The sequence below is a fragment of the Barbus barbus genome (assembly GCF_936440315.1).
Source record: "Barbus barbus genome assembly, chromosome: 22".
In the NCBI taxonomy this organism is placed as follows: domain Eukaryota; kingdom Metazoa; phylum Chordata; class Actinopteri; order Cypriniformes; family Cyprinidae; genus Barbus; species Barbus barbus.
Genome location: NC_136750.1, coordinates 27253782 through 27272955, shown reverse-complemented (window position 1 = coordinate 27272955; position 19174 = coordinate 27253782). Strand labels below are relative to the sequence as shown.

At 34.2% G+C, this 19174-nt stretch overlaps 1 protein-coding gene across 1 annotated transcript in view; it reads left to right on the top strand.

Annotated features, from left to right (window-relative positions):
- The first annotated feature begins 825 nt into the window (after nucleotides 1–825).
- LOC306888778 (Golgi apparatus protein 1-like) overlaps nucleotides 826–19174 on the top strand; it is a 39432-nt gene continuing 21083 nt past the window's right edge. The window contains exons 1-4 of the mRNA XM_079447222.1: nucleotides 826–1188; nucleotides 13801–13830; nucleotides 15005–15091; nucleotides 17128–17343. Coding sequence (XP_079303348.1) covers nucleotides 874–1188; nucleotides 13801–13830; nucleotides 15005–15091; nucleotides 17128–17343 — 648 coding nt within the window. The 5' untranslated portion in view covers nucleotides 826–873. The remainder of the gene's footprint in view (nucleotides 1189–13800; nucleotides 13831–15004; nucleotides 15092–17127; nucleotides 17344–19174) is intronic.

Sequence of the window (19174 nt, the reverse complement as noted above, 5' to 3'; positions counted from 1 at the left end):
TTAATGAATAAAGCTAGTAAGATTGTAACAAACTAGTTTACTATGAATTTCTGTACTGATTATGGTCAACAGCTAATTTTTGAATAGCTTCTTATCATTTTTTTCATTATAGTAACCCACAGAAATCAAGAGTCAAATGATTTTTAAAAAGTATTTATCCAAAAGGAGTTTTCCTCTCTGGGTTTGAGGAAAAGGGTTTTTCTTTAGCCTCAAGCATGAAGTGCTCCCTGGCAGAGTGTGACATTTTCAGGAATAGAATAGAAAAGTGACATCTGACTCAATATATATATATATATATATATATATATATATATATATATATATATATATATATAATCTTAAATAAGGTTATTAAGGTTAAGGTTATTATAATAATTTTAACTAATATATTTATTATAGTAACAACAAATAAAACAAGTTATATAATATAAAAGCAAAGAAAAACATTTTAAACAAACAAACTTAATGCAGATTAAATTGTTTTATATGTAACACCACAAACAGCACATGATTTCAGTAGTAAAATCTTTTTATGATCCCACTACTGCGAAGGCATAACTGATGAATATTAATTTAGACCAGCAAACGTTGCTTGGTAACCTTCCTGGATTTTCCACTTACTGCACTTACTTAACTTATTTAATATTCATGATCCATGCCTTCCTCACAGTAAGATTCGTTTATTGGACAGGTGTTCGAGGCTTATTTACAAACGTCAGTAGTCCAGCCAATCAATAAAGCGTGCTGGGCTCGCGTCACGTGGCGTCATTAATATTCATGAGCAAAGCCTTCGCCGTGCTAGGTTCGCCCGGTCAGCGCGGAGTCTTCGGAGGCAGAGTGAGTGGAGCTCGGTTCAGCTGTTTGTGGTTGAAGATGGCGGCGTGTGGACGTGTTCAGCTGCTGCTGCTCCTCATGTCTCTCTGCCTGCTAACCGTACAGGCTCTTAAACCTCTTCCAGGTTTCGGGAATGTCCATCCTCCGGCTGCCGCCATGCAGTTCAGAGCCGCGCTACCGAACCCCGGGAATAACGCCGCCGCCGCCGCGTCCTCCGGTGCTCAGTCTAGAAGATCCACCGGCTGGAAGCTGGCAGAAGAACAGGCCTGCCGGGACGACATGACCCGTCTGTGTCCAAAACACACCTGGACAAATAACCTGTCTGTACTGGAATGCCTGCAGGACAAGAAGGAGGTGAGCAGCACCCCTAATGATGTTGAGTGTAGCCTATATAATATAGCTAATAATTAAATAATAATAACAAAAACAACAGTAAAAATAATATATAATAATTGTAATATTTAACTTTATTTATAATTTATATATTTGATGTATAATTTTTATTATATGCATAAATGTATTTTATTTAATTATAATAACTATATTAATATATAACGAATATTTATAATTATAATATTTTAATTTAATTTATTATTTTAATGAATAATAATAATAATAGTATGTATTATTGCAATATAATGTATTATTGATGATAATATAATTTGTGATTGTATTTTTATTATTATTATTATAAATATGAATTCTGGGTAGGTACTTTTACTTCATTAGGCTTTGTGAATTTCAGACTGATAAGTGAAGTAGAGAAGATACAATCTGTCCAGATTTAAACTTTATTGAAACATTTCAGTTTAATTATCATCTATGTATCTATTCATTTTATGAATTTAAAGACTCTGTGAAATGTCTTGTTGTGCATGGAGGTCCATATAGCCTACCTGATGAAAGCTATCTTCGCATTGCTGTTTATCTCAATTTCGGTTTGTCAGGTCTGCTGCCAGGTTGTTTTCAGCCAATCATTTGAGCTGTAAATACCATGTGACTAATTACTGTGGAGCTGCAGGAAAATGACATCCTGACGATGATTGGCTCTCACAAGCTTGACTAGAGTCAGTTTTGTCATGGAGTCTTATTTCAAGCTCGACCACAGCATCTGAATTTAAATGTAAATGTATATATAAGCATGCAAATGTTCTTATGTTTCTCTGCCTTTTATACAGCCGTACATGCACAGACCTTTAATATGGACTAATTTAAGAACAAGCTGAAAATCTTCTAACTACATTTGTCTTTTGTAGTTTTCCGTGCCGTGCTTGTTGACACAGTGACCTAGTTGTGCGGATGAGGAAATTATTATAGGAGTAACTTTTGTTCAGACACAGCAGATGCCCTGTGAGAAGTTTAATTTTTAGAATAAAATTTGATCGGCATGATCAAACTTTCAAATAATCCAATAAAAGAAAAAAAAAAATCCATCTAATATGTAAAAAAAATCTAAAAAAAAAATAAGTTTTAAACACTTTTGAAGGACTCGGTGACCATGGGGAGTGCCTAGCACCAAAAATGAGTGCTTTTCTGAAGCCATATATTTTTGTGTAGTAAACAGACTAAACCAATAATTTTTCACTGAAAATCGGCTACTACACATGCAAAAACCAATGGTTTATTACACATATCACTGACGTGTTTTGATGCAATGTATTTGAATATATGCAAATTAATTTTAATGCGAGAGCTACTTTCTCTTTACACTCTCTTTAATATCTTTACGCTTTATACACTCTTTGCACAAACTATATTTGGCTGCTCGCCTGTAATATAGTCTCGTGCACAAGTCTGATAATATTTGGAGTTGGAATTTGAAGTCCCTGGCATGCATCTTTCTCATTTGTGTTCCACAGAAACAAGAAAGTCTGGCTTTGTCTGTGCAGTAGATCTAAAATGTGTATGCATATTAAACCTGAGCCATATTTCTTAAAGATTAGTTTTCTGCTGTTTTGAGCTGCTCCTCCCTGACTTCTTGGCTCTGACGGTGCACCACTTTTCATCTGGCAATCACAAGGGCCAAGGTTCATTTGCAGCTAGACACAAATTAATTTAGGCTGAAAAACATCTTAGAGCAGCAGTTTTCTTTACTAGACTTTCACAACCTCTTGAGCTTCTGTTTAAATGTCTCTTATATCAGAGTCTCTCCCACAGTATGCTAAAATCCAGCTCTCATTACAGTCACAGCTTTAAACCCGTATTGATGGCACTATGCCTCGCTCTCTTCAGTAATTCACAGACTCCGGCCTCTCATTAGTGTTGAAGCGAGGTCTTGCTCTCTGGTCCGTGATAACTAATTTCAACACCTGAGGGACATTTCAGATAGCGGTCTGTCTGAAGCACGACTATTATGCGTGTCCCATTTAGGGTGTCAAATCTTTGTTTCGTTAGCCTTGAAATGCAATTGGATGTACGCTTTGAGTTCATTTCTTTTTAATCATCCATTCCTGCCTCTGAAAATTAAAATGAGGGTGGCTGAATGTCTTGCTCTGATGTATTCAGTGGTAATATGCTGGTATTAATTGGTCTAAATGCTGTCTAAAATGAGCAGTATGTGCACTTGGTGTGTGTAGCTTGCAGAGAATCTCTGAAATAGTTTCAAATCATTTCAAATTAAGGAAAATACCCTTCATACGTCCACAAATGACAGTGATGAACCTACATTTACAAAAAAATTACAATTGTATTCTTCTTTGGACATAGTGTATATAGATATAATTATAACGAGGTGAAATATATGTATAGTATTTATTTATGTATTATTATTAAGTGTCCAAATACAGTATATACACACACTGCTATTTATTTATTTTTAGAATTGGACAAGTATCATGGTAGTACCAATATGCATAATACTAATTTTATTTTTAATTAACTTTTTTGTGAGTAGAATTATATTGTTATGTTGGTGGTTGTTGTTGTTTTTTTGTTTTTTGGGGGGGGTTGCAATACATTTTTGACAAATATCATGGTAATATATACAGTATGTATACAATTAAATTTTTTTGGGGAGGATTGCAGTATTTTTTACAGTAAGTTTCATGGTAATATATATGTGTAGTATTTTTTATAAAAAAAAAAAAATTGGGGGGGGGGGGTTTCAATACATTTTTGGACACGTATTGCTGTAATATATATGTATAGTATTTATTTATGTTTTACAAAAAATTTTAGGAGGATTGCAATACATTTTTGGACAAGTACATACAGTATGTATAATATTTTTATGTATTTATTTGGAATTATAATAGATTTTTAATGAAATTCAAGTTTATTTGTATTGCGTTTTTCACAATGCGAATTGTTGCAAAGCAGCTATACAGGAAATTTAAGTTTCTACATGATATTTAGTAGTAGTTTATCAGTGGTGACTCAAGTTGATGCCCATATGGCTGAAATGTACAGTAAAAATCAAGCAGTTAGTTAATGACACATAATCAAACAGATGGTGAACACTATTAACAACAGTGATTTTATGTTGCGATCAAACTTATAGCAAAACTTTGTAGTTAGTTTTTTAACAAGGTAATATATAAGTATAATATCATACAATGCAGTGCTATATATACAGAGAATCCACTACAAGCTTTCAAGCCAAAAGCAACCCATTGGTTTTGGCATTGGCAGCAGATAGAAGATGATAATTATTCTAGCATGAATGAAACATCAAGACAAGCTGTATACTCGTCTCGCAGTCTCTCCTCCTGCACCGCATGCCAAGTTCATTTGCCTACAAACGGTTGCTTCAGCAATTCTGACTGCGGCTCTAATTATTGGGATAATTGCTTTGCAGAGGCTCGGTAACAGCTGTGGCCTTCTGAAGAGGTAAATGATGTCCATAAATCTCTTCTCCATCTCCCTGAGGTCAGACCCCTCCGGGTCGGTCTTTTTTGCGAAGGCACCCTTGCAAACGCTCGAAGGCGGGAGGTAAGGTGGTCGTGGCACAGCTGCAGCACGTCTTTAATTTGCATTTTTAGCAGGTTCCTCTACTGGTGGGACGCCGTGGTGGGTTTGTTGTAAACAAAGCAGCTAGCGTGACTGATATGAGACCCTCCCGCAGGGATCCGGGGCTGAGATCCCGATGAAGTAAACCAAAGAGCTTAGCTCTTAGTCAAACATGTTTGATATAACAGAATCGAATGAATGAGGCAGATAAGCTATTGTGTCCTTCCATTTTTTTCAGACTAAATGTAAGATACCATGTTTTTTGTTTGTGTATGTTTAGTTGGCTGTAAAGCTGTTAGTGTGGAAATATCAGTCTGAGACTCTAATGAATCTAAAATGAAGTGGAATGAACTCATTTTGTGCACCGCTGAGGGGGAGACCTCATGTTTTATGGCTTCGACAGCTCTTTAAGACCCCATAGCGTGATGTTGATGTTGGTAGATAGTTACTTATTTAGAAAAAAAGTCATGTGTTAACTGAAAAGAAAGGACTAATAACTTTAAAAATCATAAAGGAAAAAAAAGAAATTATATTTGTGGAAGAAAAGGATGCCTGTTTTGTCATTTTCATGTCAATTGAAAATGTTTTCTGATTTGTCATTAATGCTTATGTGCAAGTTTATTGTATTTTAATTATTATTCTCAATTCTGATTCTTAAAAGATTTTCATTTCTCTAATTCAGTATATTTATTTAAATCAGCCTAAATAAAGGCAATATAACAAATACTGTCCTAATATATTTTACAATTTGTTTACAATTTTTCTCACATTATTGCAATAAGATTTGGTTGGGAAATGTGATTATTTTCCTGCAAAAAATTGGCAAAGATAATTTTTTTCTTTCTTTGTAATTTTGGAATTAATTTATTTAATTAGTTTCATTATTGCAGTTATTGCGATGAGATTTTGTATTTCATAGACATTTTCTTGCATTATTGTAATTGTAATACAAAATAATGGCAATAATGGTTCTAAAATAGGTTTATTTTTCTTTATGCAAAATCCATTTTCCTTTTTCTGTCTTTGGAATTTTGCAAGTTTTTTCCCCCCTTTTTTCATTATTGAAAAGAATTTTCTTGTTTCATAGTTTTTTTGTTTTGTTTTTTCATTATTGCAATAAGAATTGGGTGGAAAAGTTTAATAATTGTAATGCAAAATAGTGTCAATAATGGTTCTAAAAATTGGGCTTAATTTTGAAGAAAAATCTAGTTCCAGTTTTCTTTCTGTGGAATTTTGGGATGAAGTGTGACCCAGACATGTTCTTGACAGGTTTCATAAGATTCACTTTGTAATTGGTCAGGGTCAGTGTTGAATAATTGCTTTAATTTTGATTAATGGTGCAGAAATCCTGTAATGGCTTGAACAAAGGCTGGTCACTGACATCTATTGTCAGAGGAAAATCGTTTTGATTTTGACTGTCAGTTTCAAATGTGGTGCAATCTCAAAAATGAGCTTGCAGGACTGCAATCATGTGGTTGTTCTTCAGCCAGTCTTCAGCCAGTCCTTTTTTGGTTGTCGGTATCAGTCAAAGGCATGACATGTTTTTGACCTCTCAACTGATGTTTGGCCAACTTTTGATGCTTTTTGATGACAGTGAAAAACTTTATAGAATTGCCAGCCAATCTTTGTCTTCCCTGGTAAGGACAAAGAGGTTGCTGCTATTCTCCACCGCAGCTTTGATCCAGTAATTTAACAGACTCAAAAGATTATTAAAATAGAAGTCATGGGCCTTTTCTTTTAAGGGCTAGAATTCTACCTGATGTGAAGATTATTATACAGTGTGACTTCCAATTCTTTGAACTAAGTTGTCACCTAAAAATAAAAATCCTACAGGCTGTTTCCGTCTTGTTAGCTTTGTCACATGAAAGATTTAGCACGCATGGCAATGAGAACATCTGTTTACCTCTGTAGTGTAACAGGTGTAAAGCGTGTAGCACTCAATATTTTTCAGAATTTTTTCATGTCTTATAGTGTATGTGCAATATCAGACAGACAATCCATTTGTGCGCGCGCGTGTGTGTGTTTGTGTACAATATTAATACAAATCAAAAAATGCTGATCGTTAATATATTACACATACACACACACACAAGAAAATGTTAACACAAATTAACATTGCATAATCATGAATAAAAATGCATAAATTACATGCATTTCATAAATTACAATTATATATACACGCATGACACATTTTGATTTATAATGTACTATATACACTATAAATAATTATAAATTCAAAACACAATAAATTACCATAATTTCATATTTTTAGCTTATTTATTGTATTTGTGCATGCATGTTTATGTGCATACGTATGTGACTCTACCAAGTAAATCTGTTTTCTTGAGAAAAAACTATATTATAAATATGCTATATTGATTAATATACTTTTTTTCATTTGAGTCAGTAAAACAAACTTGGTTTTGAAAAAAACAGACAAAATATTAGTGAAGGCTACAACATTTTTTACATAAGAATTTTTATTGTACTATAATTGATAAAACAGTTTTACTAACATGCACATGATTTTATTTTGGGTCTTTATATGCAGTCTCGTTGTCTGTTGGTATTTACAATGGCAAGTTAAACATTTAGTTTTTTTCCTGTCTGATTTTTAGTGTATTAGCATTCAGCAGAGACTTTTTTTATTTGTCGCATAAGCATTCAGCTTGATTAATGGACTACAGACGTAAGTCTTCATTTGAATATTTTAATGTAATGTTTTCTTTTTTTCCTGCAAGTAAATAAAGAGAATGAGGGACCTGCTGTTTCTCACTCCGAATACAGATAAGCTCCCTGTAAAATCACTCACTCTGTTTTCCTGCGTTATCTCCACTTTCACTCTCGCACATGAGGACGGATGTTTTATTCTCTAAAACTGCATTTCAGTGAACAGAAACCAGAGCCCGTTACATAGGCGAACAGGCACTGAGTCATCCTCTCTGGGCTTTTCACATCTTTCAGAGTCGTGCTGTGATTATTGCACTTGGCAGGCTGTTAAGTGATTGTGCTACAGCATATACTGTTAAACGAACGCAATGCCACTGTTCCCGCTGTGTCTGCTTCTCTTCTGACACTGCACACAGTTTTAGATTTGCAGAAATGCTTTCAAATAGTGTAACAAGAATATAACAGGTTCAGTACAAGTTAAGCTCAATTACATAATTTACAGCATATTGTTTTTAACCACAAGAATTTATCTTTCAAAAAGCAAAAATCTGGTTTATAATAATATTATTTTAGTATTATTTATAAAATGTAATAATATTTATACTGTTATGGTTTTTATTACTATTTTGAATTAGCTTTTATTTTTATGTTTTTCGGCTTTTTTTGTTTTATATAATTCTTATAGATTTATCAAATCAATTTTTACATGTTTATTTATATTTTTTTTTATTTCTATTTAAGGTTAATTTCCATTTCAGTTTATATTTTTTATTATTTTCATCTAATATTTAAAATGTATTTTATTTCAGCTTTATTTAAATTAAATGTTTTTAATACATTTAGTTTTAGTTAATGATAATAACTCTGATGTACAGAGTGACATATACAAGTGAATGGAAGTTAGTTTAAAAATATTCATGTTTTAGTGTGAAATCATGTACTAAGCTGAATTATATCCAATTTTACAACTTACAACAGGATTCCATAAACAAAACAATAAAAGGTATGCGAAAACGATGAGAACAACTTAACAGCTCAAAAAAATACACAAGTTTGAAATGCTTTTAGAAAATGATAAATGGCACATTTCTGCTATAAAATCCTTTTGAAATCAGAAATTCACTTCTACTTTAAATGCTTTACTGTAACCTACATTTTTGCTTTTTAAAGGAGACAAGGGATGAGTGAAAATTAATTTATGGTAATCAACATTATAATCACAAAGAGTTTTCATCATAATTTGAATTTCATAATCCAGTGCAAACAATCACTGCTCTGCTCTCCTACAGGTGAAATGACTTTAAAAAGGAGTAACAACATCACTCCTGATCACACAATCACTGTTGATAGATGAATATTTCACGTGAAGCAAGTGCAGGAGGTGGTTTCCTGGGAGGTGAAAAGGTGCTAGAGGTAGTAATGCTAATATGGTAGTAATGCACTTGGGTTTCTCTGGAGGCAGAGATTTCAAGGCTGGTGTCATGAAGTCACTCATCTGTGCATGAATGAGGTGAACGAGTGCTTAATGCGTCTGCTGCTAGCAAATCCCTGACGGAGTGAAACTTCACCTTTTTTATCAGGTCTCAACCTGACTGAAGCTGGGTCTTGTTGATGATGCTTCACCCGTGGCTTGTTTTCGTCTTAATACTTATGACAAATCCAGACCCTGTGCTCTACACAGAGGAGAGAGTTCTGTCCCTCACAGCTGCTTTATTTACCAGAACATTAAAAAAGATGTGAATTAAAGGTACAATACGTGATTGTCTTCACGTATTGTAACATTTTTTTGTTATGCTGGTTGAAAGTCTCTTCACATCCTGATAGCAATCATTAAGTTAAGTGGTCTAAATGTATTTATATATTCTGTGGAAGGTGTAGGACTAAGAAGTGTTCGTCCAATCAAAACGTTCGGTCCGAGCGTTTTAATTGGCTTTCCTACTTGCCTGTCAACGTATGTATTTGCATAACTCAGCGCACCCTGTTTGCGCAGACAGGATACGTCATCAGCACGTTCACGCACGCTGTGCAGACAGAGCAAGAAATGGCAAACATCAACAACCCAATCTTCCTTCCTGGTATTGTAGTACTTTTACTAACTGTGCTATAAAGTTTTCTCACCGGTGAATGACACACGATGTAACCCAGCGGTTCCCAATTCTATTCCTCGCGCCCCCCGCTCTGCACATTTTGCATGTCTGTCTTAGTTAACACACCTGATTCAGATAACCAGCTCGTTAGAAGAGAGCTACACGCATGAACTGTGTTTCGATTGACATGCTCCCTGAGCAGTGTTCATTGCTCCCTACTCCCTGAGCAGGGAAAATTGAAGTTGAAGTTTATTTAACTTCGTAACATTTATTCATGTATTTGCGCTGCGCAGCGTCTTCACACACATACGAAACTTACTAGAGAATTGTGAAATAATATACCTCTGTAAATAAATACAATTTAAATTCACATCTCGCACACTTTATCAGGCTAAAAGTTAGCATTTTTCGAAATCTCCTATTGCACCTTTAAGTGTTATAAACTTTGTCAGAAAATAAATATGTATATTTTAGGCAAGGTTATGAGTATACGGTCGTAAACAGTAAACAGTCGGGGCGGAGTCAGCAGAGCTCATTAACATTTAAAGGAGAATGACACAGTACGGCTTGCTCTGACAAGAGCTGTTTTTGATACGGTAACAAAGTGTTTTTTACACTACCAATGAAAAATTTTAACCAAACTATGTTACAGACTTTTCATTAAGACCCTAAAGAATCATATCAACTTCTAGAAAATGGGCATTATATGACCCCTTTAAAGAAATGGATACCTTTCTTCAGCATGGATGCATTTAAAATTCTCTCAAATAAATGCTGTACTTTTGAACCTTAAAAAAATGTGTAAAAATATATCACAAAAATATTAGGAAATGTTTCTTGAGCAGCGAATCAGCATATTAGAATAATTTCTAAAGGATCATGTGACTCTGAAGACTGGAGTTATGATGTTGAAAATTCAGCTTTGGGTTTTTTTGCTCAAATAATGTAGCCTTGGTGAACATAAGAGACTTCTTTCAAAACTTTTAAATGGCAGTGTAGATGAAGTTAAACATTGTCTTACTAGTTTAAGAAGGAAGTTTGGGAAAAGACTTTGTCCCTATTGTAAAACATTCCTCTTCCCTTTTAATTATTTGTCAGAGCATCTTATTCTGTAGTGCTGCAGTGAAACTTCTTTCATACTTAAGCGCTCTTTGGCTTTTTGAAGACATTTTTATCAGAGCGGAATCTCACCAGGGACTGTGATTGTGAGAAACTGGAATAGAACAGAAAAACCTACATTTGATCCAGAGTTAATAAAGAGCTGAAGAGTTGGTTATTATTTTTCGTTTTTCTTTTCTTGTGAAAGTCATAAGAAACTCGTATTAGGATGTGAGCTGTGTAAAACCTCAGCTATGGCTCTTCATTGATAAGAAGTAAGATGGATGGCCAAAAACAAGCAGACATCTTTGAGAAGCTCCTAAAAAGTTTGCATTCACACACAGATGTTTACAAGCTGAAAATTGATGTGCGTTATGGGCAAAAATGGTCCAGTGGTTTATAATATATTTCCTCCCACTTCTTAATGAAACAGAATGACTTCTAAGGTTTAAAAGATTCTTCGCAGATACATTGACATTTCAACTGTTCCACCCGCCTGACTACCTCTCATTGATGTGTGACTCAAAACACATGCCTTGATATTTTTACTTCTTTAATCTCAGGATGCATGAAACAAATGATCTGAAAAAGAAAAAGTCACTAAAGATTGATGTCGCTAATAAAAACCGTAGTGATTTTACTGTAGGTCCAACAAGCAAATCCCACTTCTGTGAACTCTTGTGAGCGATGATACAAACTCTGAATCGATAATACTTTTTTATTGAGCCGGTTTATTGAACCAAACCGTCCAAATTCAACCTTTATCACATTAATACAGGAAAGCAAGCAATGTGGAATCTCACAGAATCAATAGATGATCCATGTACGCCCCGACTAGCCTGTAATCACAGAGCCCTGACGTACAAATAGAAATATCCTTCTGGCTGGCGACGAGGAACCGGATGATTGATCTGGGTGTGGTTCCTGAGCTCAAATATCGGCCTGTTCCTATTTAGGGCCTGTGCTGTGTTATGTGCTTCTGCTGTGATATCATCTTCTGATCTCCTTCAAGAACACTGACCATGAACCTGTTTAGTCGTTTTATGTGGGGTACTAGTTTTGTCAGCTGTTGCTTTAGAGCTATGAAGATTTACTACACGTTTCTTTATTTTTAATGCATGAATGTCACGAAAACACCCCTAAAATCGAGAGGAAAATCATAAAGAAATGCATTTCTTTTAATGAAATACTGGCATGATAATAATATCTATCTATCTATCTATCTATCTATCTATCTATCTATCTATCTATCTATCTATCTATCTATCTATCTATCTATCTATCTATCTATCTATCTATCTATCTATCTATCTATCTATCTATCATCTAATATAAGTATTATTACCATTTTTGTTGTTTGTGTATATATTTATATTGTATTCATTATAGCTAGAAGGAAATCAATCTATTGTGTGTGTGTGTGTGTGTGTGTGTGTGTGTGTGTGTGTGTTTAATCCATTTAAATCCAGGAGCACATACTCATCAGTCTATGCACCAGACACCTTTACTTAAAAATATTTTTACTTTGTAAGATTAAGATTAATCTAAAAGCACCTGTTCTAATTTCCACTAACTTAATTAAACATGTTTTTGTGTCCACACTAGCAAAATGTCTTTGCTTTGATGTTCGTCTTATCGAGGGCAGCTGAAGGATGATGCATTATTGTCAAGCCATTGTTAGGGCGTTGTATGTGAATGCACATTGATTTTTGCCTGTTTGACTATGTTGTTGTCGTCTCCTGACAATTGCTAATTGCATTTTCATGCTCTATGAGTCACTCAGCAGTTGTTTACTGTGCTCGGTTAGAGACTGTGCTTATTGACAGTTAGCAGTCAGTGGTCTAACCCAGCCAGAATGAGAAGAAACAGACAGGCTGCTGAAAGGATGAGTATCGAGGGAGGAAAACTAAAGGTTTGAGAGGTCACAAGGCATTCTGTTTATCTGCTTGAATTATTAAGAGACTATTCTTTTATCATAGCTGATACTATATTGTGTGCTTCAGAGCGATAGGAACTAATTCCATATACAAACAACAGCATCTTTAAGTGTTTAACTTTTATTTATGCTGTTTTCTGGTATTTGTGCAAGTATGTGGTTTTGTTGGTTTATTTTATTTGTAAAACAAATGTGTTTATATTGGAAGAGATCTAATGAACTGTTTTTGTTTGTTTTTTTTATATTTAATTTTTTTTTTTTTCATAAATTTGGGTTTTAAAAAATTGATCAGTTATCAGTTGATATTCAACAGTGTGCTGGAATGTCATTTCTCCTATTTTTTGTTTTATTTGATCAGTTTTAACATTTATTTTTATGATATTTGTAAATAAAATCAGTCTATTCTTAATAAATTTGGGATTTTACAAAATGTGTAAGTATTGGAAAGTGCCATTATTTCATTTTACTTTATTTTATTTTATTAGTTAAACAAATATATATATATATATTGCACAATGCACTTTTACTAAATCACCAAATTATGAAATATTTTAACAAATTAACAATAAATGTATATGTGTATGTAATATATATATATATATATTTATTTATTTATTTATTTATTTATTATTAAAAAACTTTTTTTTTTGTTAAAACATTTGATAATTTGGTGATTTAGTGCATTGGATTGTGCCATTATTTTATCTAGTTTACTTTTAGTTTTATTTTATTAGTAAAAGCATTTAGATATTTTATTAATTTGGTATTTAAAATGTGTCCATATTGTTTGATATTGGGCAATTTAATGTAATTATTTTATTTTAAAATAATATTTTATTTTATTATCAATTGTATGATTGTTTATATATATATATATATATATATATATATATATATATATATATATATATATATATATATATATATATTGCTAGATTGTTATATGATTGTTTATTATATATATATATATATATATATATATATATATATATATATATATATATATATATATATATATATATATATATATATATATATATATATATATATATTGTTGTTGTTGTTGTTTTTACCTCCATTTACTGCCAGTAATAAAGCTTTATTGGCATGAGTAACAATTACAATTCTCAGAGCGTAAACTTCAGTATTGGAAGTCATACAGAATTAATAAAGAGAAGGAAATGACGGGAAAATGAAAAGATTATAAATTCCCTTTCTCTTTTACAGGACACAGAGATTGCTGCAGACTGCAACCATGTAAGTACTCAAAAATGCCTGACTTAAATAATAATGATCATCAACGTGACTCCTCTTCTTCACAGCTCCACACATCTTATAGGGTGATGATCCGTATTTACAAGACCCTCTGCGCGCACTCCATTCTTTCAGACCGATTCTTTGTAGGTTTACGAGAGATTGCGTCAGTAGGATTTAGAGACCAGTAACATCAGCAAGTCATTTCAGAAGAATAATGGCCTAATCACCATCTAATGATAGCTGCAGCCAGCAATTAATTTGGTGGGGTCCCGAGAGAGGTATCTGTTTCTGATCTCCTTCACTAACATTCGTGGCTTTGATGTTCTCATTAAGGCCGCAGCGTGATACCTGGTCCACAAATCAGAAATGAGGAAAATTTAGGCGTATGATTCAGGCCTCAGTCACCCATCTCATTAAGCAATGCTCATAGTTGAGCAATAATTAAGATAAAGAAATTATTCTGGCATTTTTGGATCTTCCATTTATCAGCACTTTTAGTTAGTGTCACTGTTAATGTGCAATCACATACAGAGAGCTTTCGAGCTGTGGAGTGTGATACAGTAACTACAAGGCCATGTACTTCAACTGACATCTTTTTGTTTTGAAGAGAAAGTTTCATTTTTCTCTCTGAAGTGAAATCAGTTACTTTCTATTGAGCCGTTACTTCATGCTCAAACCATAAAACGAAGAAAGTATTATTTTCTTTTTAACTGCATTGCCAGACTTGACCTTGGTAAATTTTGTTTAGGTTCTTTTGAAAGAACTGACTCGAAGGAACAGTTCACTTGAACATTAAGATTGTCATTATTTACTCATGCTTACGTCATTCCAAACGTGTAATGTGGAACACGAAAGGAAGAAATAGCGGACTGAAGACTGCACTAATATTTTCAGAACAAGGAAAAGGATGCAAAAGCATCATAAAAGTCATGCGTACGACTAGTGTGCTCTATTTGAAGTCTTCTGAAGTCATCCAATAGCTTTGTGTGAAAAATAGATGGAAATGTACATCTTTATTTGCTGATAATCATTCTTCACAGTGAGTTGAAACGGTCTGATTCATAAATGAACCATTTATACTTGTGAACTGAATCAAAAGATCACACTCGAAGGAATTCACAAACACAGGAAAAGTCACTTTATGTATATTTTTAATGTTTCATATTGTTGCCAGCTGTTGTGGAACTACAAGCTGAATCTGACCACAGATCCGAAGTTTGAGTCCGTGGCGCTGGAAGTGTGTACGAGCACCATGTTAGAGGTCAGTTTCTGCTGTTGTTTTGCTGAGTCGATTTTCTTTTGGACCTTTGCTCTTTAATGGGTACTCACAGCATCGGACTGGAATGCTGGAATGTTCAGTTAGCCTGCAGCGTTGCCGATTTAGCCAATTTTATTGCACTACCCTAGTAACTTGTTTTTCAAGCAACTAGCAGCAAATGTGGCGATTTAAAAATTAAAGTGGTGAAATAATGTTTTTTTTGTCCCCAATAGTTTAATCATGCTTTTAACTCGTGTGTGTGTGTGAGAGTGTGTTATTTCAGTTAGGGCTGCACAATATAACAAAATACAGTTGAACTTGCAATATGGCTTAATGATCCGTTGATTATTTAAAGGTGGGGTATGTATTTTTTTCAAAAACGCTTTAGAAAACTGACTCGGGCCCAGTACCAAATCAACGTGTAGCCAATCAGTAGTAAGGGGCGTGTCTTCTCATGATGCAGAGGAGAGAGCGCGCTCAGTGGACATGACGGACATTAGCCAAGCCGAGCGACGACAGAGATGGCGGATAAAAAACAAAAGAGGAAAACGTCTGCGGAACAAAAGAAGGCTTACAAAGGCGACAAAGCGACCGTTGAAAATCATTTGAAATTTGTGTCGATACGTCATAAATAGAACGCGGCAGCAGTTTACTGTCGGGGATTTGTCGTGTCCCGGCTCGGCATGCATTGTAGATAGCATCACTGATTATAATGAGTCCTATAGTTCGCATCCAGTGTAGACATGGTGTTACGATAAGGCAAGAAGTAGGACCCGTGTAAATATCGAATCAGCTTTCCAGCACTGGAGAGAACTCAAGGAGCGGAAGGCCTGCGATCGGACACCGAGGTTGCTTTGTTTCTTCTAGATAGGTGAGTAACATTGGTTTTGCTTGTTTCACAGAACTAATCGTTGCCGTATGTATGTGTGGGGCGGAGCTATCAAAATAGGGGCGAGACCCTTTTGGGGTAGGGGCGTGCTTGTTTTGGTGATTTCAAATGTCAGCATTGGTTACCAGAAACCACTTACCCCACCTTTAAGTGATTCAGAGTGTTTTGGTTCATTTACTGTGAATTAACATACTGAAACACTGTTATCCTGAGCTGTGCGTTTGGTAAATAAAGAGCGTGCCACTGCCACATTTAGTTTTGAAACGCACAGATACAAAGACTGTATTTCTTTGGCGGCAAACAATTAAATTAAAAGCTTGATAGTTTAAACTTTGAAAAGAAATGTATTCAGTTCAATTTTTTTTAAATCCTTTTTTTTGTGTTATTATAATATATTTATTAGTTTAATATTTTATTTAACAATAATCTTAATAAAAATCATAGCCTAATTATAATTTTAGTCATATTGACTCTGTTCACGTTATGGTTACTGAAAGAGGTTTGAGTTGGATTTCATAAGCATGAACTACCACATTTTTCAAGTTATTTCCCAAATAATTGAGTCCTCAAAGGAGAGTTCACACTCAAAAAAGGTTTTATTATTATTAATACATTATTAAAATCAAAAATATATGTTAATGTTATTTAATGGACCTGAGCCAACAAGGACTAACAATAAACAGTTGTATTTTTATTAACTAACCTTAGCAAAGATGAATAAATACTGTAACAAAATGTAACCTTATTATAAAGTGTCTCCAAAAATTCCTGTGTTCTTTTATATATATTTCAGTATATATTGCTGGAAAAATGCCTTTTTTCCAATATCCTGCAGGCCTAATTTCAATGCAGAGGAACCGAAGTCTACATTTGTAATGCAGTGTGATTTTATGTTTGACTGCACTCTGAGCTGCCATAATGTAATTAAAATGAATCTCAATAGACAAAAGTTTCCCACTAACCTCTTCACGAGTGTGTGTGTGTGTGTGTGTGTTTTGATGCACATTTGTGGTTGAATACACAATTTAATTACCATTAATGAAATTGACTTGATATTAAATAAGGAATGTAAATTCTTCATGTCTGCAGCATTGATCAATGACTGCTTCTTCTCACGGATAATGAAAAGAGCCTTAAATCTGTTTCTCAGCTGAAAGAGTGTGCAGATGAAGAGCGGGGGAAAGGCTATCTGATGTCCTGCCTGGTGGACCACCGCACCAACATCACAGAACGCCAGTGCCATCAGTACATCACCAAGATGACCAGCATCATCTTCAGCGACTATCGGCTCATATGTGGCTTTATGGACAAATGCAGAGAAGACATCAACACGCTGCAGTGTGGAAGCATCACTGTCGGAGAAAAAGTAAGCTTACGTTCCAATAATAGCTATGAACGCTTTGACTCTTTGCCCACTTAAAACCGCAAAGCTCTAGAATATCCCTTTGGGAAACCATAGGATGTTGGCTTGGTACCAGATGGCTCTGTGATGTAGTGACTCTGCCGTTCCCGAAATGTCCACATTCCTCCGGGCGTGCTGGAACATGGGCACCCGTTCACCGCACTTGCTTCCTTCCCCCGGGTGCACTCTGCTGAAATTAAAAAAGTTAACTTTAGACTTGTCTGCTTGTTGACTGAAAATAGCCTAAGTAGGCTCAGACTGCCAAACACACAAGATGGCAAGTGAGGAATGAAGATTATATTTGGCTGCTTAGTTGGTTTAGGCATCTTTTAGATGTCTTTTAGATCACGGGTTATGCAGTAATTAAGTACTATTATGTGGGTAACTGACAGCTCCCTTTCTGTAGTGCCTTTTGCCTTTAAATATCACAAAGTAATTTTGTGTCAAAATTTAAGGCATGCAACTTAATGACAAAATAATTAGCATGGGTATTTGAATATCATCATCAACGCTATTTTACGGCGTTATTTGTTTACAGTCGCCTTGGATGGTGTTTTCTCCCGGACCTCAGGAAGTGTAGGTTAAACGCGTGGCTGTCACTTAAATTCACAGACCAATGATCTAAAATTGGCAACATTTTTTAAACTTTTAACTTAATAAAAAAAAAACGAAAAAAAAAAAAAACGTTTTTTTAATTTTGTTTTGATATAATTTAGTTTTGATTTGTATTTATTTACTGTATTTATTTATATATTTTCCTCATTCTAACAGTATTGTTATATTGTTATTAACTAAAACTATTAGTTTTAAATAAAAATAAAATAAAAAATAATCGGATGAAAAGAATTTATATTAGAAATGTTAGAATTGTTTCCTTGGAAACTAGCTGAAATAATTTTTAGGGATGCACCGAATGTTCAGCAACCGAAATAGTTGAAAATAGCAAAAAAAAAAAAAAAACACTTTCGATGTTCGGCCGAATAAACAAAAAGACCGAAGACCAATTTACAACATAAATTGTACCGAACAATGACGTGATGTGATCAAACGTGTCTGCAGTGTGAAAGTATTTAAAACTGTTTGCGAAATGGCCTCAAATGATTAGTAAATAAACTGCAGAATGTTTTGTTTTCTAATACACGTACAAATTGCATTTATTTGTAAAGCCTATTTATTTTAAGTCCTCGTGATTTGTAAAAGTTCAAAGTCCAAATCACGAGGAAAATCTGCGCTGAAACGCTGTAGCTCAGTAACATTTTTACTATTTTTTTTAAAGGCATGTGACAATGCGATGCGTGCGACAAACATCTTCCTAAATTCGTAATGAGAATCATTTAAATACAGTTGAAGTCAAAACTTTACATACACCTTTCAAAATCTGCATAATGTTAATTATTTTACCAAAATAAGAGGGATCATACAAAATGCATGTTATTGTTTATTTAGTACTGACCTGAATAAGATATTACACATAAAAGATGTTTACATAGTTATTTTCTCACAAGAGAAAATAATAGTTGAATTTATAAAAATGACCCCGTTCAAAAGTTTACATCCCCTTGATTCTTAATACTGTGTTGTTACCTGAACGATCCATAGCTGTGTTTTTTTAGTTTCGTGATAGTTGTTCATGAGTCCCTTGTTTGTCCTGAACAGTTAAACTGCCTGCTGTTCTTCAGAAAAATCCTTCAGGTCCCACAAATTCTTTGGTTTTCCAGCATTTTTGTGTATATGAACCCTTTCCAACTATGACTGTATGAGTTTGAGATTCATCTTTCCACGCTGAGGACAACTG